The 21,765-nt window shown below is 39.1% G+C and overlaps 1 protein-coding gene across 3 annotated transcripts in view; it reads left to right on the top strand.

Moving 5' to 3' along the window:
* SEMA5A (semaphorin 5A) overlaps positions 1 to 6,012 on the top strand; it is a 312,341-nt gene extending 306,329 nt beyond the window's left edge. For all 3 annotated transcript variants that reach the window (XM_053986784.1, XM_053986799.1, XM_053986790.1), the window contains one exon: positions 1,137 to 6,012. In XM_053986784.1, the coding sequence (XP_053842759.1) occupies positions 1,137 to 1,256 (120 nt within the window). In that variant the 3' untranslated portion in view covers positions 1,257 to 6,012. The remainder of the gene's footprint in view (positions 1 to 1,136) is intronic.
* The last annotated feature ends 15,753 nt before the right edge of the window (positions 6,013 to 21,765 follow it).

The following is a 21,765-nucleotide window of genomic DNA, read 5'->3' on the forward strand; positions in this document are numbered from 1 at the left end:
ATCACTCAAGTTTCTTTGTGGGATCTTTTTCCTAATTGTGTTCCCTAGTGGCTTGTTCAAGAAGTAAATAGAGCCATTTACCATGGAATCTACTGAAGAAATTCCTTTGGCTCTGATAATCCAGTTTCAAGGGCACTGTTCATCTTCCTGCACTATGTCTCTGTATGGGAGATGTATCTGGTGAATATATTCTGGGTCAGACTCACAGCTACTTTTTATAGCCAAACTACTCTGTGAAAAAGTAGTACAGGTATACTGAGAGTCTATAATGATATCCATACTATATTTCACCATTATTCCCAAATCACTGTTCTCTTTTTGTGACCTTTTAAAATAACTCTGCTTTTCAGATCCACTAAATTAAGGAAGGATGTGCATTTTGAAAATGCCTAGTTCAGTATCTTCAGATTACAAAGTTTATTCATGCAGCTGCAATGCTTTTTTGCAAATGAGGATTTTTCTTAAATCCTACTTGGATAATCCAGTTCTTAATTTCTGCATTTTTCTTTCTAATTAAAGACATTTTAATGAAAATCATTAAAACCAGCAAGAAAAGTCTGGATCTTCTAGTCAGCAGTGGAATATGACCCTCATTTAAGCTTTTCTGAAATTCCACATCATCTCTCTAGATAGCTACAGAAACAACAACAACAACAAAAAAAAACCCAGTCATTTGAAAATTCGTATTCTAAAAGCCCATATTACTTTTTAAAAAAACAGGATTTATGCTCTTAAAACCTTCAGACATTCTGCCACTTGAAAATCGAGGAATTAAGACAGTAAAGAGAAAATAATACTTATTCAGTAAAAAGATAGTGACTCATTCTAATAGGAAGAACTGCATATATATGATTAAAATATTCATAGAATCATAAAATTAATTTTGTAATATTGTGGGGGGAATGCCTGGCTTTATTAAGCAGAATTACTTTCTGCAGGAATGTTATTACATTAGAAGATACTTCTTGCAAATGCTAGTGTCTGTAGAGATACAGGTATTTCTCAGTGCATTTTTGACTGGCTTACTATACACAGATATGTGCCACAAAAACTGCCTTGGTGAAAGAGCACTTAGTGGTTGCCTTTCCTATGTCCTTTTCATTTTCTGATTTCTTTTTTTCTCTTTTTCTTCCCAGGCATTTAACAAAAACAACCTGATTCTAGAGGAGAGAAACAAATACTTCAATCCACATCTTACTGCAAAGACTTATTCTAATACCTATTTTACAGATTTCAATAATTATGATGAGTACTAATGGGCTTGTGTATTTTCTGGCCTCCTGTAACTCCCCAGTCCCAAGGCCTGTGCTACTCAAGTGCTCATGTGATTGAGGCTTCAGAGATGAAGTTCAGAGACATTTCAAGCACGATCCAAGCCATCAATGTCCCATTGCTGCCAACAGCCCCAACCGCCTGTTTGTGACATGATGTTTCTTTGCAGAATGCAAGGTTGGCCTTCAGTGTCAGGGGCAGCTGTAGCCCCTCAGTGTTGCTGGACCACTCATGAGGATTGCATTGCTTCTCTCAATTTCATAAATTTCCACTCATATTTCTCTAACAAGTTACTAAGTAATTCTGGAGTTTTAAAAAGAAATAATAATGTTACCCCTTAAATCTGTGCCAGGAGTACAAATCTAATTTTCTGTTTAGGCGTTGTCTTTTATTTCCTTGGGGTTTAAAAAGGGAGCTTTGCTCTTAGCTCTCTGTGCAGTCTCCTGAAGCTCACACTGCCAAAAAAGAACTCACAAGGTGCTGAGGATGACAAGAAGAAATGTGATGGTTTAGTGATCCTCTGCAGCAGGTCTGGGCTCTGTAGGCTGATCTTCCTGGGCTGTAAATCACTCTGACTGCAGTTCAGCTGCTCAGAGTGCAGAGAAGTTCTAAGGCTGTATCGAGGGATACAATCTTGTAATTAACCCGGACACCTCCCGGGTCAGTGGTTTCCAGTTGCAAGCCGAGCCCAGTCACATAAAGCCTTCATTTTGCTCAGTTTAATTTTTGCAAGGGTGTGGAAGGGCATGTCCCACAGGGAGGCCGAGGGAGGAGGGCAGATGGGAGAGGCACACTGGGAGGTTTTTCTCTGTGTTTTTAATAAACCAGCCTTGCTGCAGCACCAGGGTTTGTTGTGGCATTCCACAGGCTTCCTCTCCTTGGTGCATGCCCATGGGACACACTTGTCTCTGGTGGCTGTGGCACTCGCCACCAGGCTGGCCACAGAGCAGTACAACTGCGCTGTGTATTGTGTGCCATCTCTGGCTCTTGGGGGTATGTAGGCATAATCATAGGTCTGCTTTTTTCTTTCCAGCTTTTACTTTATATGCACGTGTCCAACAAACAAAGTTGGCTCAGAGAATGTAGATACATTTGGAAAGGGCTGTCTCATCTTGCTGCCATATCTGACCTGCATCAGTCAGCCCCTAGAGGAACGTTCTTATGGTCTTTCAAGTGATGATCTTGTTGGACTTCATTGATGTACATATTTAAGTTTTAAATTATCAGTTTTCATTCCTTTTTTAGTGGTAGATGAGGAAACACAAAGTTTTATACCATTTTTCTTTGACCTGTCTATTTTCACACACATTCATGACATTTTTATTTTTGTATCTGAAATTCCATATGTATAACTTAAAAGAAAATTGCAGGGATTTGAGTCAGATTTTACCGAGTATATAGTAGCAAGGAAGCATTTTCTATTCTCAGAAGCTTGTGAGAAGAAATTAAGTGAATAATAAGGATTAAAGAACTGGGCTTTCGTTTTCTTGCTAAAAGCTGCTAAAAGCAAAGACCATCGCACTAGAATACTACGGAGGTATGCAAGGAGCAGCAGAGTGGAAATGTTTCCATTCTGTTTAGTGCCCTTGCTAATTAGGTTATGGTATGATAGAAAAATAGAGAAAAACATGTACATATTATAATGATTCACAACTATGTATGAAAAAAATCAAAAAGTACCAATAAACATTTCCATAGCAATGGTAAATGCTGTATCTACTCATGGCAGTGTGCTACATTTTTGAATGGGGATAGATCTGAATGTAGCACTAGGCTTCCAATCTGTTCTACAGAAAAATGAAAAAATTCAAAGTGGTCTTTAAAATGCTATGCAGTAAAATGAACACACATTTACCATCTATGAAAGTAATTAAGATCAGCCACCTATTTTTTTCCAGCAGAATAGTTCTCCCTGTTACTAACTCAGCCAAATGAAAGCACCTCGCCTTCACACCAGCTCATCTCCAGAAAGTATAATAATGCTGGGTCTCTATAATTTGTGGTTTTTCACTGTACATTAGATTTGGTTTTCCAGGAATAAATTAGCTGATGGCCCTGGGTAAGAGAAAATTTCCTTTGCAAGAAATAGAGGGAAGAAAATCTCTCCAAGTCATGACCATTATGGTATTTGGATTAGTTTGTTCATGCCAAAAGATAAATTTTATATTTAAATAAGATAAAATAAAGCCTATATTGTTGCTACTGCCAAGAAAAAGCAGCACATGTACATACACGCATATGAGCGACATTGTTCCTTTCTGCTCCTGTACTAAGAGCACATTAAGAGCAACTTCTGGATTTTATATTTAGACTATTAGTTTTGAGACCAATACCTTTAAAAGATTTAAACTATGTATTTTTATTTTACCTTTTTTAATTAAAATTACTGAAATTATCTTCTTTTTCCTAACTCTTCAGTAGTTTGAGGTGCGCCTAGTGATCTATTTTTCATTCTTTTTGTGGATAAATACATATGTTAGATATGTGTTATATAGGTGTTAATAATACCCTTGATTAAGTCTGCATGATCATAGATAGAAGTCCATTTAGCAGATGCTCAGTCTGCTCACACTTCCCTCTCCTAAAGGGGTATTTCCGGTGTTCCAGATCTTTGGGCAGCTCCCATGCCAACATGTCAGGAAAGCATTTCTTTTAATTATTTTTCTTTGTGATTTAGCTTCCTAAATTTAGTTGTTCTATATCACAGGTAGAAATATATTCAAAGCTCTATAAGCAGCAGGGTAAACATGGAAATTTCACAGCACTTAAATGAGAAAAACTAGATGGCAAGACCTCCTTGTCAAGCTAGGATGTGAGACAACAGGTTTTAAAGCCTTTAGATATTTGTGTCCTAGGTAATTTTAAAGGACCCCAGATGCACTGCCTGTATCAGTATTTTCATCTTCTGAATTCTATGTAGCTGCCCAGGTAGTTTAGTATAGCTTTTTCTACTACATGGAGCAAAGTAAAGTGCAGTCTCCATTAATTTTCAACTTATTTTATTTAGCATTTTTTCTAAAATAGGCTACAAAGCTGAAAAAGCAGACTTCATAGAATTGTTCAGGTTGGAAGATGTCTATTTCTTCTTGAAAGCTCTTATTTTTCTGTCAAAAATACAACAAGTGGGCATTTCCTGCAAACCTCGTTTAAACCTGTAGGGCTCTCAGATTTTCTCAAGGATAAAATTTGGTTATGAAAGCATTATTCTTTTCTTTGAAAGGGAAAATCTTGTCCCTTGCTCATCAAATGCCATGCTTTTAGGATGCAAATATCCTCCATCCTTTCGCTTGGATAAAGTGATCTATTTTGGATAAATAATTATATTACCTCTGATGCCATTAGTTAATATTACTAACCATGCTTACACCGATTGCATAAATTTTAAAATGCTTCTCTATTTTGAATGAAAACAGTTTGGCAGATAAATGAAAATTCTCTAAGTAAAGCTGTTTCCATGTAGTCCTGCTGCATGGAGGGAGGAGGCAAGACCGCCAATCCCATCCTGCACGGTATAGACACTCACTCATTGTCCAACTCAAAGTACTGCTATGCCTGAGTACACATTTTGTGCTTATTTTTTATGTCAGAACTATAGCATATGTTCCTCAGTTGCTTAGAAAATGGACTCCTGTGCTTGCAGATATATCTTGGATGTTGATTTGAGTTTGATGATCTTTATGGCCTTTTAAGTTACTCTATGTAGAAGCTTTTCCAGCTGTTTGCAGTCGCCTGATGTTGAAGCAGTGTGGTTTGGCTAAAACTAATCGAGGGATTTTTTACTAGGATTAGGAATTTCATAAGAGAGTGGAAGAAAGAATGGGGCTTAAATGGCTTTGATTTCCAAGCTATTAAGCAGTACTGATTAAAGTCTTACATTGGTGTAGGGTACTGTGCATTTAGTTAGGCCTACCAGAGATCCACGCCAGACTCTGGGAAAATACCATGCCAGCGTACCAAGAGGAGCTACTGAAGCACTTATGTTAGTGATGAAATTTCTCAGAGCATCAGACCATATGGCTGTTTAAACCAGAAGAGAATGTAAGAGGTCCCAGATGTAAGTAAAATGTTAATAGGATTAAATGCTTCAGTATTTTTTTCATCATAATTATAGAATGAATATATTCACTTCTTTAAACGTGGGACCAGTTTTAAAATCGGCACAACATGAGCACATTCCTAATGTTGACTGTATGCATAATGGCTTCGCTGTATGAGATCAATTCTGTAAACAGTTTGGTCCAAGCTTATCTTGCTCTGCTTGAGGCGTCTGGCCAATTTTGATTGTAGCTGCCACCAGCATTGTCTATGTCTCGTCTAGGAAAACATACTTAGATGGGCAGAGTTACATCCTGATGAGGGCTTGTGTCTCTCCACCAACACTGCAGTGAGCCTAGAGAGAGATATATTTCAAATTTTAAGTGTCATTTCCATGCCTAAGTTGGCATAAGCTAGGCTCTTGAGTATAATTTTACTCATCACGTAAGTAACCACGCCAAGATCAATGGTATAGATGTAACAAGTTACTTATTTTAATGTGTTTACAGAATTGAGCCCAAAATATATTGCTTTTGCACAAATCCATGCACAGTACAAGATGACTTCAATAGTAAAAAAACAGATTCATTTAAAATTGTTCACAAGCGAATCTGCATCTTGATATCAGGGAATAATATGTGTTCATTGTGTGGGGTATTTGAATTCATTCCTTTCTTTGCTAAATAAATGAATGATAAAACAAGATACTGCTTGACTTCATTTAAAAGCCTTTCTTCCAAATAAAAAAGGATTGTGGGATATGTGGACATTTTTTCCCTTTTTTCTGTCTACTCTTCTCCACAAAAATTAACCTGTTCGTGGCTGAAGTAGCCTTTAGCTAGACTGTTCTGTGTCACTAAAATGAATACTTTGCATTGTGTTGCCACACAACAACATTCTCTAACTGGGATGGTACAAAGAGGGAAATATGCAAACCTGGGAGGTTTGGCAACAATTTCAGCCCCAGCAGAAGCAAGGGTAGGCAGAAGTGAAAACAAAAGCATAGAAGAATGTGACTGGAGGCTTGGCAAACTTGTCAATAAACTCAAAGGAACACAGAGGCTTTTTGGGACCTGCCAAGGGTGAGACTATCCAGACTGTAATCTCCTGGATAATCAAGCCAACTAGTAGCTCAAGAAAAAGCAGTCTGATTGCAACAGGTATTTGTGCAAAGTTGCCTGGTGACACTGGTGACACCGTCAGCATCAGGTTAACCAGAGGGGGTGGAAATACTCTCACAAGCAGGGAATGCCACCATACAGGTGGCATTTTGACAATACCAAATATCCTTCTTGTTGGCAGGAAGGATAAGGCAAGAGGAACAGGTCTGTAGAGCTGGTGCTGAACTTGTGGATTTTGGACTAGCTCCAGGCTAGTCTCACAGGCTGTGCACTCACAGCCAGCTAGAGTGTGTACCCCTTTAGTTTCCCCCATTTATGAGAGAAAAGAAAATGCACCATAGAAACAGCGTGCTCTTAGACTACTTCATGGTACAAGTGAAAGCACACTGAGAGGTGTACTGGGAACTGATAAACCTTTTGTTTCCTGTTGGTTTTTTGGATCCAGGTTGGATACTTTCTCACATACTTTTCCCCTTGCCTTCTCTGTTTCTGGGAAATTGATCACAGCTTCTACCTTGCTGAGTATTTATCAGTTTGAAGAAGAGATTTTATACCAGTAGTGAGGTCTGCTAAAAATTTTTACAGTAAAACTGACATCAAGGGCTGTGTGAAAACTGCTATAGTGAAAACAAGTCTATCTGTCTGTAATTGGTTTTAAATTGAAGGTACTATAGCAATTCCTCAACTGAAATGGTCATGGAGCAGAGATGGTAATTTTCAGAAAAAGATTCAGTGTAACTTTCAGCATTCTCATAATCCAGTCCTAGAAGCTGAGAATTCAGAAGGAAGGTGTTATTTGCACTTGGGTTTTGTTATTTTTTTCCTAAGTATTCATCCACAAATCTCATCCAACAGTAGATGTGGATTTGATCAAAATCATGGAACGTAATTAACAAATAACAAAGTAATTTTGTTCACCGCAATATAAGAAAGATATTAAACTACTAGAGAGCATCCAAAGGACAGTAACAAAGATGGTGTAGAGCCTTGAGGGGAAACTGGATGAGGAGTGGCTGAGGGCACTCAGTTTGTTCAGCCTGGAGAAGAAGAGGCTGAGGCTCATTGCAGTTACAGCTTCCTCATGAGGGAAAGAGGAGGGGCAGACACTGAATTCTTCTCTGTGGTAACGTGTGATAGGATCAAATGGTCTGAAGTTGTGTCAGGAGAGGTCTAGGCTGGATATCAGGAAAGAGTTTTTCACACAGAGGTTGGGCATTGGAGCAGGTTCCCCAGGGAAGTGGTCACAGCACCAAGACTGACAGAGTTGAAGAAGCTTTTGGACAACACTCTCAGGGATACGGTGTGACTCCTGGGGAGTCCTGCACAGGGCCAGGACTTGGACTTGGGTAATCCTTATGAATCCATTCCACCTCAGCATATTCTGTGTTTCTGTGTGGTTTTCTAATATATTCCAAGATTCAGCAGCTATATTTCCTAATCCACTAAACCAATGGTTTTGAATGAATTCTCACTTTTGTTAACTACAGCAATAGGCATTGACTGAAAGTGAAAGAAATATAAAATTTCAACTAGATAGGAAATTTAAAGTCCCCAACTTTTAAATAAAATTTTGATGACAGGAAAACTGCAGAAGAAATTGCTTCTATATTCTTCTGCTGAAAAGTACTTTCTTTTGTCATGGCCCTATGAAATAATCTGTACAATGGAAAAATTGTTTATAATAGTGATGCATCCAAAATAAAATAATTGATATAGAGCTTGGAGATTTTTAACAATAGTAAACATTTTGATTTTGGTTTGGTATCATGACTATGCCGTTGCTTATTGCAATAATAGGAATAAATGATCCCTATACAAATCTTTATAGGGAACCATTTTTCCTTTCCATTAACTTTTTCAAAAACAGCTTTGTTAGCAAAACTTTTCATGAGAGCTGCCAAAGATACTCACATTTAAGAAGAAATGTTGTGGTGGCTTGAGCATAGAAACACAGGTGCAGGCATCTAAGCCAGTTAAAACTGCAGCCTTGTTCCACTGGTGTTGAGCTCAGTTTGGATTTACACCTATTCAGACAGCTTATCAAATTTTCGCCAGCTTGTCAAATTTATCAGCCTGTTCATTGGTTTATTTAGTTATCCACGGGTAATGTAAGATAATGCTTTACAGATCATCTGGGGCACAAAATAGAAGCTCAAATGATGGGAGGTGACTGTTTTTCCATCTTACATCCCATCACGTATTATCCTCTCCAGTGATAGTTTTGGATATTTTAAATAATTTAATTTGATGAATTATCTTTTAACAAATTGGATTCTAAGTTGGAGAGGGTAGAGAGTATATCACTTTTCTGGTCTTCATTACTCAGATTTATATTATTTGACTGCCTTTTTTTTCTTGATTTAGTGTCGTTTTTCAAACTTTGTTAATAAGGATTTTTCTGCCCCATTCGGTGTTTAATGTCAGCATGACCTGAACTTCATCTTTTTGTGCTCATCTAACACTTTTCTCCAAATCAGAACACTTTAAATGTGTACTCAAACCTCAGTCATATATCTGTGTTTTTCTAAGCTGTACTTTTTGTTTGCCTGGTTTTTGTACTAGTGGAAGCAGCGCTAACCTGGAAGGGAACACCAAGTTCTGCAGTGATAAATTTGGAGTCTGTTCAGAAGAAAAGAAAAATCAACTTCTTTAACGTTTTATATTCCCTTTGAAACCTCTTTCCTGATATTATTCAGGTGCCATAGTGTACAAGTGTATTTCTCTCCCAGTGCTCTTCAAGTCAATACTTGCAGTAAATGCCATGTTTATGGGATTTCTTGATCCCATGAAATGTTGAAGTATGTCTGGTACTAAAACAGACATAGAACTTGCCATCAAGCCATACCACAGAGATGATAGAAATGTTTTCAAATCTTATGATTTGGCCCCAAATATGGATTTCATAGAAATATTCATAATGTCTCAAGAACATCCTTAGGTCATTTTTTTTTTAATCCTTGTCAATTACTTATCCATACCCATAATAAGCCCACCTTTGCCTATGATTTCCCATGAAATATGAGTTAGGATTTTCCCTTAGGTACAGATTAGAGTAGAAGATACTTTCTAGTAGTAAAAATGTTGCTCTTAACATACACTGTGCTGCAGAAGGGCACGGGTTGAAGAGGGAATTCAACTATTCCTATCATTGGCACTTATGTAAAAAATGAAACTAAAGGAAGGTTAGCAGCTTGGCTTGCTGGAAGTGGGTTTGGAATATGAATTCCTTACTTAGATTACAGCAATTAACATGACATAATTAAAAGCTGTCATGCAAGGTAACACCAGAAGTGTCTTCAAGCCTCTTTCCTGGAAGTAAATGGGTGCTTCTATGTCTGTACTTCTCATTTTTCTTATCTGGATATAATCCTTTTAATGATAGCCTTTCCTTGTTATGGAATCAAATATTTCTTCATTTTTTTATTTTTATTTTTTTCTCAAAGGAACTGAAACTGTCCAAGTCGTAATGGGATTATTTTCTGCATAGCAATCCTCCTCTCCACCATAACTGAAAAGCCCACCCACCTGTTACCCTGTGTGCTACAGCACTAAGTTTGTGTGGTCCTCCCCTATTCCAGTACAAGTTTCCAGACACTTTTGCAGTTGCCTCCATCCTATCTGTTTCCAGTCAAAAGCTGGTTTCTGAATTTTAAATTTTAAATTTATGAATTTTAAATATGATACCTGTGTACTCTCTGGTCATCTGTGATTGGGTTGCTTCAGACTCCACCTAACAAGACATCTCAGTTCCTCAATAAAAATGTGATTACAGAAGGCCCATGTGTATACTTAGGGATAGACAACATTATTGGAATATTGGTAGTTTTTCAGATTAAGGTAAACATTTTTCTGAGAAAAAAACACAATAGGTAAGTGAGCACAATTCTCTATGTTAGCAATCACTTATGACAGGCAAATATGTGAATTAGATCTCAAAATCTTACCCAGCCTTTATGATTAAATTCATAGGAGAGCTTGATAAAAAAAAAAACAGAAAGTAGCAAACCTCTAAATCTTCAGTAAACACATAGAAATTTCAGGAAAGGAAAGTTCATCCATCATATCTCTTCAGCAAATGCACTTAATCTAGAGTTCAATATCTATTAAAAATTTGCACTCCATTTTTAAATGCTCACAAACACAAAGTAAATAACTGAGCAATCAAAAAATGTCCTAATATTCAGAGGAGCTGCACTCCTGTCCTTTTTCAAGAACTCTGTGATGACATCAGCCAGTTATCAACCTGGAAAATTTACAGATAATAACATTTAAATATTCGGTGGCTGTTTTAACCAACATGAGGAGCCTTCCTCAAAGCTTTCCTGGAAAAGCAGGAAGGCTTGTGCTGCTGAGCAGGTCAGGATTTGATTTGTTTCATCTGCACATTTTCTAACACAAATAACAGGTGAGATTCAAGGCTGTTGTTTTTTGCATAACTCATGTGTGTGTCTGTGAATGAAAAGTCCCTGCTGAAAAGACAAACTGCTGTTCCACTGCCTTATGGCTTCTTACCTGCTGTTTCTAGTCTGGTTTTGAACAAAACGTGTATATTCTTGTGTTTCTGGGCTCACACGCTCTCTCTCCTGTGCACATGTGCACAAGCACATACCTATCCATTACAACAAACGGAGACTGGGACAAGGATTGCTGAAGTCACTGTCAGATCACAGTTTTAGCTTTTTGTGTGTGTAATGATACTTTTATCATCCTGTTCCCTGTGATCATATTTCTTACTGGTGCTTGAGAGCTCACACACCAACTGAGACCTGGTACATAAACACAAAACAGCAAATCAGGTTTCTGTGTGGGAGTTCTTAATGTGAGTTACCTCAATATTTGAGCAGTAGTTGCTGACAGACTTTGGCTTAAATAATGTATTATTATCTATGAAAAAAAGTGTGTAGAGGGTTACTCAGACAGTCAATACTAATTCAGTTTAATATCCTCTTGATTTCCTTATTACCGAAAACAATACCAGGGTTTCAGGGGCCAAATAGTGATCCTTTGCAGGGGTACCACTGCCTTGCTAGCAAGCTGGTCTGTCATTCCTGCTCCAAAAGATTGTTCTATGAAGTTTCAGTGAGGGTCAAAAGGGATGCTAATAAAAACTAAAGCACAATGCACACAACATATGCCCACTCACAGGTGGGTTCTTTTCCTAAGAACCTCAAGTGTCTGCTAGGCATGGAATCTAAGTAAAACTAGTGTTTCATGAGGAAAAAACCCATGCTGACCAGCAGTAATAAAGCACCTCTAGGCCAGGAGACTTACAAGTTTATGTCTAATGAAATGGGCCCAATGTAGTGAACTCAGAGCTATCATTAAAAGGTGAGCAATTGCCAGCAGTGAAGCATCATGGGTTCCCTCTAATAGCAGACTCAGAAATGTGTATCAGAAATGGCAACTACACCAGAAATTCTGTTTATTAGAGCCCTGTGTCCAGATGGTAGGTTTCAGTCTTCTTTGTTTGCATGATAATAAACTCCTGTTTTCTTCTCTGCAACAAATAACATTTCTACAAGAATGTTAGCCACTTTAACCAGTTAGTAATTTAAATTGACTTCAGCAATAGCCCCATAACCTTTCCCTCACCAAAGCCTAGATTAGTAAAAAATAAAGACAAGTATTATTTCAGAGTCTGGCTTCTACCTACACTACAAGTATTAAAGTTAAAATGTTCTAGTTCAGTATTTTTGTCATGCTATCTGCTTCAGCCAAATCAACAAATAAAATAGATGATTGACAAGAATTTTTATCTTTGTGAAAGCATGTGAAATGGCATTTATCATACCTAACTGTGAGCAAGTGTTAAATTTTGAAAACCTGTTTAAAGACAATAAATGTAGTTGCAAAATAATTTCAGTCTGAGAAGACTGAAGCAGAGTTTAAAATATTGATGGTAAATATGATTAGAAGTCCTAGGGTGAGAATTAAAAACAAATAAATAAAAAATGTGTAATGTCTACAAAGGTCAAAAGGAAACAAGCAATGTCATAGGCAGGAATACTTGTGGCTCTTAACAGTGCCAGTAGGTGACATGGGTAAGTGACCTTTTGCTCTTTTATAGTGGGAAGTGTTGAAATTATTTATAAATCTGAATCTCACCCAGAGATTCAGACTTATTCATGAGCCAAGTCTACAAATTGTTGTGAGGGATAATTTTTGTTCCAGAGAAGCCGTAGGCAGCTGGCAAAAGAAGAAACTCTTCCTTCACAAGAATAGATTAAAGGTGGCACCCTGGTTTTGCAACAAACACTGCAGCTCTTACAACACCTCGGCTCTTTCAGCAGCTGGAAGCCCACCTGTTCTGGCTGGTTAACTGAGGCTCCCAGCTGCTGAGGGCTGCTGAATAAGGTCTGACAGGTGGGATGAGCTGGTCCCAGAACTTTCTTTCTGTAATTTGTTTTTGCTGGGTTGTGCTGGTTGCCCACACCAAGTCACCAGTGGATGTATTCACCCTCTAGTCAGCCCAACCACACCTGATCCTTCATCCTGTTGGCATGCAGCACCTGGGAACATCATGACATCTCCCCTACCAGTTGTCTGAGCATCAGTAGCCAAGATGAACAAGAGATGGTACAATCCCTTTTTATTGGTAGGGGCATAGTGGCATGGCAAGATTAAGGAGCAGTTTTATCAAGGCACAGGGTTGCATGGCTCTCACTGAAGGGAGAGTGAGCATTGAATTAGTAAATTCTCTGAGATGCAAAACTTGTGGCAAAGGCAAGCATCAAACTATAGCTTCTGATCTAGAGATTTCTTCAGAAAAGATAATCCTTTATCTCACAGAGACTATTTTGAGTAAATATGTCACAAGGCTCCACATCTCACCTATAACATCCCTAGAAAGAGGTGGGGTCTCATTTTTGCCTGCATGGTCTGTTATTAAAGAAAGAACTGACACAGGTCCAAGCAAATTCTGAAATCTGGATGAAAGCATATCACATTTTAGTGTTCTCTAATTTTTTGCCACGCTGTAGCTCATCAACAGTTTTGGCAAAACCCACAGATTTTTCAAGCCTTTTTTCCATAATGTAGTGCAGAAATATGCATTGGCATTATCCACTTCAGCAGAAGGAAATGTGAGAATACTTGAGCAAATATAACAGTCCATCATCTCCCTCAAGCTTTTGTAAATTTACCTGCAGAACTGGGATGCTATAAATCTGTGCATAATTAGGAAAATTCTAATGTAATCTGAACTATGCTGTGATCTTTGAGAAAGGAATAACCATTAACCTATAGGAACTTGGAGAGGTTTAGTGTGCTGTTATTCCCCTCTCACATTCCATGTGCTATCACTTAGCAATTTCACTGCAAAGATAAAACAATACTACTGGAATGAAACACATTAACACTGGCTAATTGGTAGGTCACTAGAAAAGAATTTTCCTCTGGATGGACAGAGTTTTTTAATAGGTTTCCATAGAAACCTATTTTCACCCCCATGCTGTTTTGTGCTTTTTGTATTAGTCAGGTTAAAAAAAAAAAACAACAACAAATATTGAGGTTGTGGACACAGAAATACAGAATTAATAACTAAAGACAAGGAAAAGCTACAAAACCAGAACATTGTGCAAACAAACAGACCATACAAACTGTTTGCAGAGTCTTGTGTAACATTTCTTGTACCCACACTTTCCTACCTAAAGGTAGAGCTTGATGGCTGCACCTGATTGTACCTAGCTGTGAAGCCAGATGTCCTTGGAAAGCTAAGGCCAGTTACCATTCTCTTTCTCACTTCCAGTGACCACCTGTTGTCTGTGTGTCCCACAGAAGGGGATAATCAGTATCAAATAAAAGAATGGGGAATAAGGAGGAAGTTAATATTTTTAATAGGGTTTTTCATGGCTTTAATAGAGCAGAGGCATCTAAAAGTAGATAGACAGTGTTTTTCTGATGTTTTATTTATGCTGTCCCTTGCAATTACGCTGTTCCAAGCTGAATGGATGAATCATTTATTCCATAGAGTATTGTAATCTTGGAGTTTTTTTATAAACTCTGCTTGTCTTCCTCTTGAGTCTTCTTTCTTTTTTCTTTTTTTTTTTTTCTTTGTAATAGCAATTACATAACTCACAGATTAATTTGGTTTGTTAGGCAGTTAACATTGGATTTTTAGAGATTAAGCTGAGGTGTCATTCAGATTTCCAATGGGCAGCCCATTCTGAGAGCTCACCAAGGAGTGATGCTGCCACATAAAATGGAGATACTAAAATAATGCAATTTTAACTTCAATTTTAGCTTTATTTAATGGATGTTTTCTAATGGCATAAAGTGTGTCCTTAATTCACCTCTCTGTTATTTGGGATCCTTGAATAAGGAATTCAGAGGCAATAATTTTAATATTTTTTTCCCAGAAGCATTCTTTATTTTGGAGGCAATCAGCATTAAAAGCAAGACCATAAAACACACTTTTTTTTTTTTTTTTATTTCTGTTGCTGCAAGATGTCAGTTTGGAATGCACGTGCTTTCTAGTGAATGACCCATAAAAAAAGATCTACACACAAACATTGATAACCATGTTAGAGACGGGGCAAAGGACAGGCAGAGCTCTGAACTGAGATTTGTAAACTATACAGAAAAGCTGGAAATTAATACACTTTTGGTGTAAACAGGGACAAAGGATCACAAATGAAGTTCAGGGCAGAACCAGTGGAACAGTGATCTCTGCCCCAGTCAAAACAGTTCCCATCAGGGAGTCCTCCTGAGATGTGCAACTCTCCGGAACAAGCCGATCAAGTGCTCCTATGAAAGCCTGAGGTGCCCATACACCTGTAAATGTAAAGCAAGGACATGGAAATAGTATTAGTGTCTGTGATTTTCTTTCACCTGCCAGGAGCCATCCAACAGAATTCCCTAAGCCTCTAAAGGGTGTTGGTGGGTGGATTTTCCAAAGGTGGGTGTGAAGTGCTGCTGTAGAATACAATCTGGCAGATTGCAGTCAGTCCATGCAGCTGTCAAAGGCAATGAACAGCAGAAGTTACCAGCAGCACTATTTTCTACAGGCAGAAACAGACTGACAAATTAAAGGCAACACCTGGATCAACTGAACATTTCAAGCACAACCATTGGAGGCAGCCTGATACTGGGAACATAAGAGAATGAATGCTTTGCCCTAGCTGCTCTGTCCTGGCTCCCCATGCTGAAGAAGGGTTTCTCATTCTGACAAGCAGGTGGAGTTTTCAGACGCAGGGCAAGACTGGCTGCAGTGTAAAGCTGGTGGAGGTTGTGTGAGGTAGCTCCTAACAGGGGCCGATGCTTGGAGATAGGGAAATAATTTACCAGCCTGTTTCATGTACTCTGGTTTACAGAGCTGCCAGATTTCATGCTGAGAATCTGACAGCTTCCCTCCACCCCCCTAAAGCCCAGCCTGACCCTCCATTCTTCTAGCTGTACAGTACCACTGTGCTGTACTTGCTTTAGTCAGCTGCCAAGGACCCCTGTGTTGTTGGCTTTGCTGAGTTCCACAGCCTGAGAGCTCCCTCCCTCCTTGACCCTTCAGCCTCCTCTCACAGCTCCACAACAGAATAAATAACAGCAGTCCTGAGGGAGAAAGATGGGAACTGTCAGAAGATGATGAGAGAGAAGGGATCAAACACAGGAGGGTGGAGAGGAGTGCAGGAGCAGACAGTGCTCTCATGGTTGATGCATAGGGAGTGATGATTAATTGCAGCCCCTGGACTGTGAGATGTCTAATCATACATAGTTCTTGAAGCTGGTGAAAGAAAGGTGCCTCCAACACCTAGGCCTCATGTGCACTAATCTGTACTTTGGATATGCCTGGATTGATCGAGGAGTCTCTGTTTGTTCTCAGCTGGGACAGGCTTGGGGTGTGTGTTGTGCTCAGACCTTCTGACAAAAGCAAGAGAGCAGTGTAAGGAACAGCCAGACTTTAAAGGTCCAGGTCAGAGTCGTGACTGCACGTGCAGGTTCTCCTCTGAGAGCAGGAGATGGCAGAGATTTCCAAACTTCAGCCCGCAAAAGTTATGTTGATTGTCAGCTGTCGGCAACTCAGAAAGAAATCATTCTCCTCTTAAAACTAGAAAAGGATGAAGATGGTATGGGCTGGCTTTCTTCTTCACCCTTTCTCTCAACAATGTAACGTGTAACCAGGTTGTGTGTAAAAGGTAGCCCAGACTGAATAAATATATTGTAATGATGTTGTACCTGCTTGACATTTTCCACATTACTTTTGTATGTGACAGCCTGTGATGGCAAGAATTGGACTAAATGTGTATTCTGTTTCCAGCAGCTCCCATATTAATACTTAGATAGACATATATGTGTCAGGTTAACATGGCAATTAATTTTTACTAAAAAAAAAAGTATAAAAGCAGTTCTGGGATAAAAGCTTCTCAGTAATGCCTGGACTGCTGAATAGTGGGGTATGGTGAATACTGAGGTGGCATATCCTTCTTAAGAGATTTTTGTCTCAGCCTGCAGCAGTAGGATGAAGCCTCATTTCCAGAAAATGATTGTTTCTACACACCTTTGGTCTCTATCATTCTTACTTTATTCTGGAAAGGAGCTAATCAAAAATCCCCAAAATTAAAATAAACTTAATAGAGCCTCCTGCTACTCTTTTCACAAAATTCAATAGACTTTCATATGGGCAAAGGTTGAATAATTGACCTTTGAAATCTCCCTCCTCACCCACCCCAAACACAAGGAACCCCTGGAATAATTCTGCTATTTATATCACGAGTGTGAAAATTAAAAAAGATTTCTTCCCCATTCCAGTCTTTCTGATGGAATCTCCTAGTTCCCTGCAGTGCTGCCAGAAGGAGACAGCACCACGTAAGAAGCCAGGACAAATCTCTTCACTTGCAAGCACCTGTATGGGCCAACGGGGCTGTGAGGGAGGGTGTGGAGTTGCAAGAGGATATTGCTGTCCTGATAGATTAAAAGATGGCTCATCAATGCTGGTTCACAGTGAAAGAAGCAAGGCCAAGGACAGCTGGGGATAGGGTCATCAGGCCACCCAGCTACCCACACTTTGAGGGTAGACTGAAAAGAGAAGTGAGTGAAATATGGGACATTTAGGAAGGAGCCCAATGTCCTTGCTATAGCAGTGTCCACCAAACCCACAGGAGGGATTTCTGGGCACAGCTGAGCTCTAGCCTCACAAGTGATAAGCCAGAGGAACGTGTATCCAAGCAGGCCCATGGAGAAGATTGTTCCAGACTTGTATCAGTAAAGGAAGCAATGGAGCAGTGCACTGCAGATCCTAAAGCAGTGGCACTGCAATATGGTTTCCCTGGGAGCTGTTGCAGCCGGGTAGAGGCAGATCAGTTGCACATTTCTGAAGGAACAAAAAAAATCAAAATCTTTTGTAAGAAAATGTCACTTTTAAGAAATTATTTGACATGGAAAAATCACGGAAGTTTTGAAGTAGAGCAACAATTCTGTGCTGACTTAGGCTGATTTTATTTCACTTTCTGTTTTCTCAAATTATTTCAGATCTGATTAGATTTCTGCATTCTTTCCTCATGTAATTGCTCTTCAGCTAGGCAGCGGCATTTAAGCCTGCATAGAAATACTTTTGTTTCAGCATGACTGGTTGATCTTTTGGGGTTTTGCCTGTGTTTCCATTCCAAGGGACATGCAGTTTTCAGATATACACATTTTACAAGAGGCCACTGTGGTGGGCTGGCAGCTGTCACTTAGACTAGATTCAGTTTGAAATCAGTAACAGGCATCACTCTGGATCTGAATGTGTGGCAACAGGAGCTGCAATTGCCACTTTCTGTGACTGACTCTCAGATGTGCATGCAAAACAGTGAATACTCATTTATTTCATAATATAGATTCTATCTTCTTTTCCTGAATGGATGTAGCATGAAATTGAAGTGTTAGGCGTTATCTGATTTCCTAGGCAAATCTTAATCTCACCTTGCAATGAGTGCTGCTGAAGTGCTGTATTAATTGGGAAGATACAACCCAGCTCAAAACCAGCATTGTTCCATGTAAATGTTTCCGAAAAGAAGAAGAAAATACAGCTGGAGGGTTTTGACCTTTCTCACCATGTGTTTGTTGCTGAGTGAATGTTACAAACCACCTTTGTGGCAATCCACAGATGAGATGAGGTGGCACAGCCCTCACTCTGCAGATAAGTAATATTTTTTGAACTGTGCAGATGCCTATCTCAGTGATAATACATTGCCCCTGTGGAAGAGCAACTGTGGAGACTCAGCATTGAAGGAGTGAAGGAGAATCATGGCAGAATTCACAGTCAGCATACCTAGAATATTTTTCTGCGTTGTAGCCAATGACTGATCATAAAAATGAGTTAAGAATAATGTGTTTCTAGTAAGTGTTATGGACTGTCCCTAAGACTATCTGTCACAGGTACTTCTAAAATATTTTTCTATTTCTGTTTAGGATAGAACTTAGTGAAAGCTGTTATTCGTCATAATGCAAAGTTAAAAAGAAAAGCCACTTTATGTTTTTGAGAGGTATTAATGAATGAAATGCATATTCTTTCCTTTCTTCACTCTGACATCTGTTTATCTTAAAAAAAAAATTAATAAATAGAGAGAAAAATGAAAGATATGCAAAAAAGTAGCATGCAGATGACTCATACAGTTTAAGATGATAACAAGGTGCTTTTTGTTCCCACCCCTATTTGGTCTGGGAAAGGTTTCATGGGAGAAGGTACAATAGTTGGAGTAAGACTGGAATCTCAGAGGGACCTTTTCCTATGTGATCTGCTCTAGGTGACATTGCCTTGGCAGAGAAGTTGGACTAGATGATCTCCAGAGATCCCTTCTAACCCTAAAAATCCTGTGGTTCTGTGATTTTCTAATGCTATAACTTATATGATATACTTTGCAATACCATATCACACATAGAATTTTATATTTTGTCATATACAATTGCACATTATGTATTTATCTGTGATGTAACATATTACAACTTCTTAATGTATGAATATAAAATTACGTAGGAAACAATAATTCATTTTTATAAATCACAATTGTTTTTTAGTGTTCCCCTCATCAACCTGCCCTTGTCCAACACATTTGACACATTATTTTAGTCGTGGCATCAACAGATACTGAAATGTCATTGTCTATTCAGATCTACTTTATGGGAAGGTGTAAGGAGTGCTGTACAGAATAAGCTGGGGAACAACACAGTGGGCTAGGTGCCTGACTTGTGTGAGTTAAATATGTGGTTGCTCTGACTGCAAGGACTAAGAAGGGGTATATATGGATATTCTCAGTTCAGTCAGAGAGAAAGAGAGAGGTTTTTCTAACCAGGCAAGAGCCTGGGAAACAGTTGGGAAAGAATGTAAATAATTCTCTAATCTCTCTTGTTGTTCACATTGTTTATAGATATGTTCTGCCACCGTGCGTCATTCACTGCACACCAATGATGTGAGATGTTTTTACTTTAAGACCAATGAAATTAATCTGCATGATGTTCTCTATATATAGAGCGGTGCATTTGAAATAAATCAGTTTCATTCTTTGCCTTCTGACTTGGAGTCATTCTGTTCCTGTCCTGCCTCAACAACGACAGGTATAGATACAGATATATAGACATAGCAGGAACCAGAATATCAAACCTCAGCCACTTTCTTCATGCTAGATGTCTTAGTTAATACATTACCCACATTTAACATCACCCCTTCCAAATTCTTCCTAAATGTTTAGACGAGAGCAAATAATTCATAATGCTGCTTCCTGCCTTATATTTAATCAATGCCAACAAGTAACCTGTAGCACTGCACTCCTGACTTCTGCAGCAAGTGGTCTCTGCAGCCACTTTGTGTCGGCAGCCACTGACAGCCCCGCTGCCTTCTGCCCATCCTGCTCCCACTGTGCTGCCTCAGGTACCAAGGTTCAGCCAGTCAGGAACATCAGCTGATGCTGTCCATCCTCCTGTGGTGCACTGCATGCACTGGCATGGGCCTGCCTCACCCTGCTGGCACAGCCCGACTTCTCCAAGATCATCCTGCAAAAGGGATCCTTGTCGAGGCTACTAAGCCCCTTCTGCAGCAAAGTTGAGCACACAGGTGTCTTGTAACACCAGGCTGGGGATAAAAGGCAAAGGGCACTGTGGGGACTATGGAAGGAGAGGAGCAAGCAAGACATGCTGGCTGGTGTGCAGGACATGCTTCTGCAGCCCACCTGTCTGTCCTGACGCTTCCCTTTGCTCCCAGGCAGAGCTCCAGGAAGCAGCCTTTGGGAGCCCACTGTCAGCTTGTGATAACCATGAATGATCACAGAGTTCCCTGTCAGCCCTTCTTGACTACAATCATCTGTCTGCCTCTCTCAGGGGTGGAAAAAATGCCTGAAAACTTACACAAAACTTTTTTAAGGGATTTTTTTTCTTGAAATTAAACAGCTAGAGTATCTTGACTTCAAATATTGATGATTTGAAATGAAAAGGGTAGTTGGGACATTGCCAGTGCCTTTCAGCAGTCAGTCATCCTTGCTCTCACCAGGTAGCACAGCTTTTGTCCCTCTCATTCAGGAAAGCTACAAATCACTGCCCATTTGATCACATCCTTGTCATAAAAACAAATAAAATCAATTAAAGCTCACACTTCTGCATGCTGCTCTTTCATTTTTAATGGTAGTTTCATTTGGTACCTACTTCTTTTAGCTCACCAGGAGGACTATATACTCTCTTTTATTGCAATCTCAGTGCATTTCATTCTGTGCACTGTCCCTATTTGATTATGGAAGATGGAAAAATCCTCCAACAATTTTTTTCATGGAACGTGGTCTGTGCTAAGTTGCCTCCCTGGTGCAATGCCCCAAATTACTGTTCACTGTAGACTTAAAGAGAAAAAGGGCTGTGCAGCATATTTTGGAGGAGGACAGTAGTATTATTGTGTTAATAACCAGCATTTCTTCAGGGGTGAAGAAGTGAGGTTTTGAGGATGACATCAACATCCACTGCATAATCAATTTGCCTGGAATTCCCAAAGCAGCATAAAAATAGCTTCAACTTGAATTGATTTCCCCCAACAATGTTTTGGTAAGTCTCCATCCCGTTTTTAATTCTCATTTTGCTAGAATATTGAGTGCATAAAATGGAAAATACTTGCAAAAAAAACTCTGAGTATATATTTGGCTCCCATAAAATGTGACAGTTGGATAGGAGTTCAAGCAGAATTTTAAATAATTTTCTTATATCAAGATCTGCCCAGGCTTGCTTCATATATCAGACCTATTGATTAAGACTTGTTGGGACTTCATAAGAGAAAATATGAACCTGGGTCATGTTTAAGCACAGATTATGCAATGACAACAACCCTCCCTAGAAATATACAGCCAGCTAGGGATAAAGTGGACTCAGGCAAAACTTACCAGCTTGAAATCAG

This window comes from Vidua macroura, chromosome 1 (assembly GCF_024509145.1).
Source record: "Vidua macroura isolate BioBank_ID:100142 chromosome 1, ASM2450914v1, whole genome shotgun sequence".
Classification (NCBI taxonomy): domain Eukaryota; kingdom Metazoa; phylum Chordata; class Aves; order Passeriformes; family Viduidae; genus Vidua; species Vidua macroura.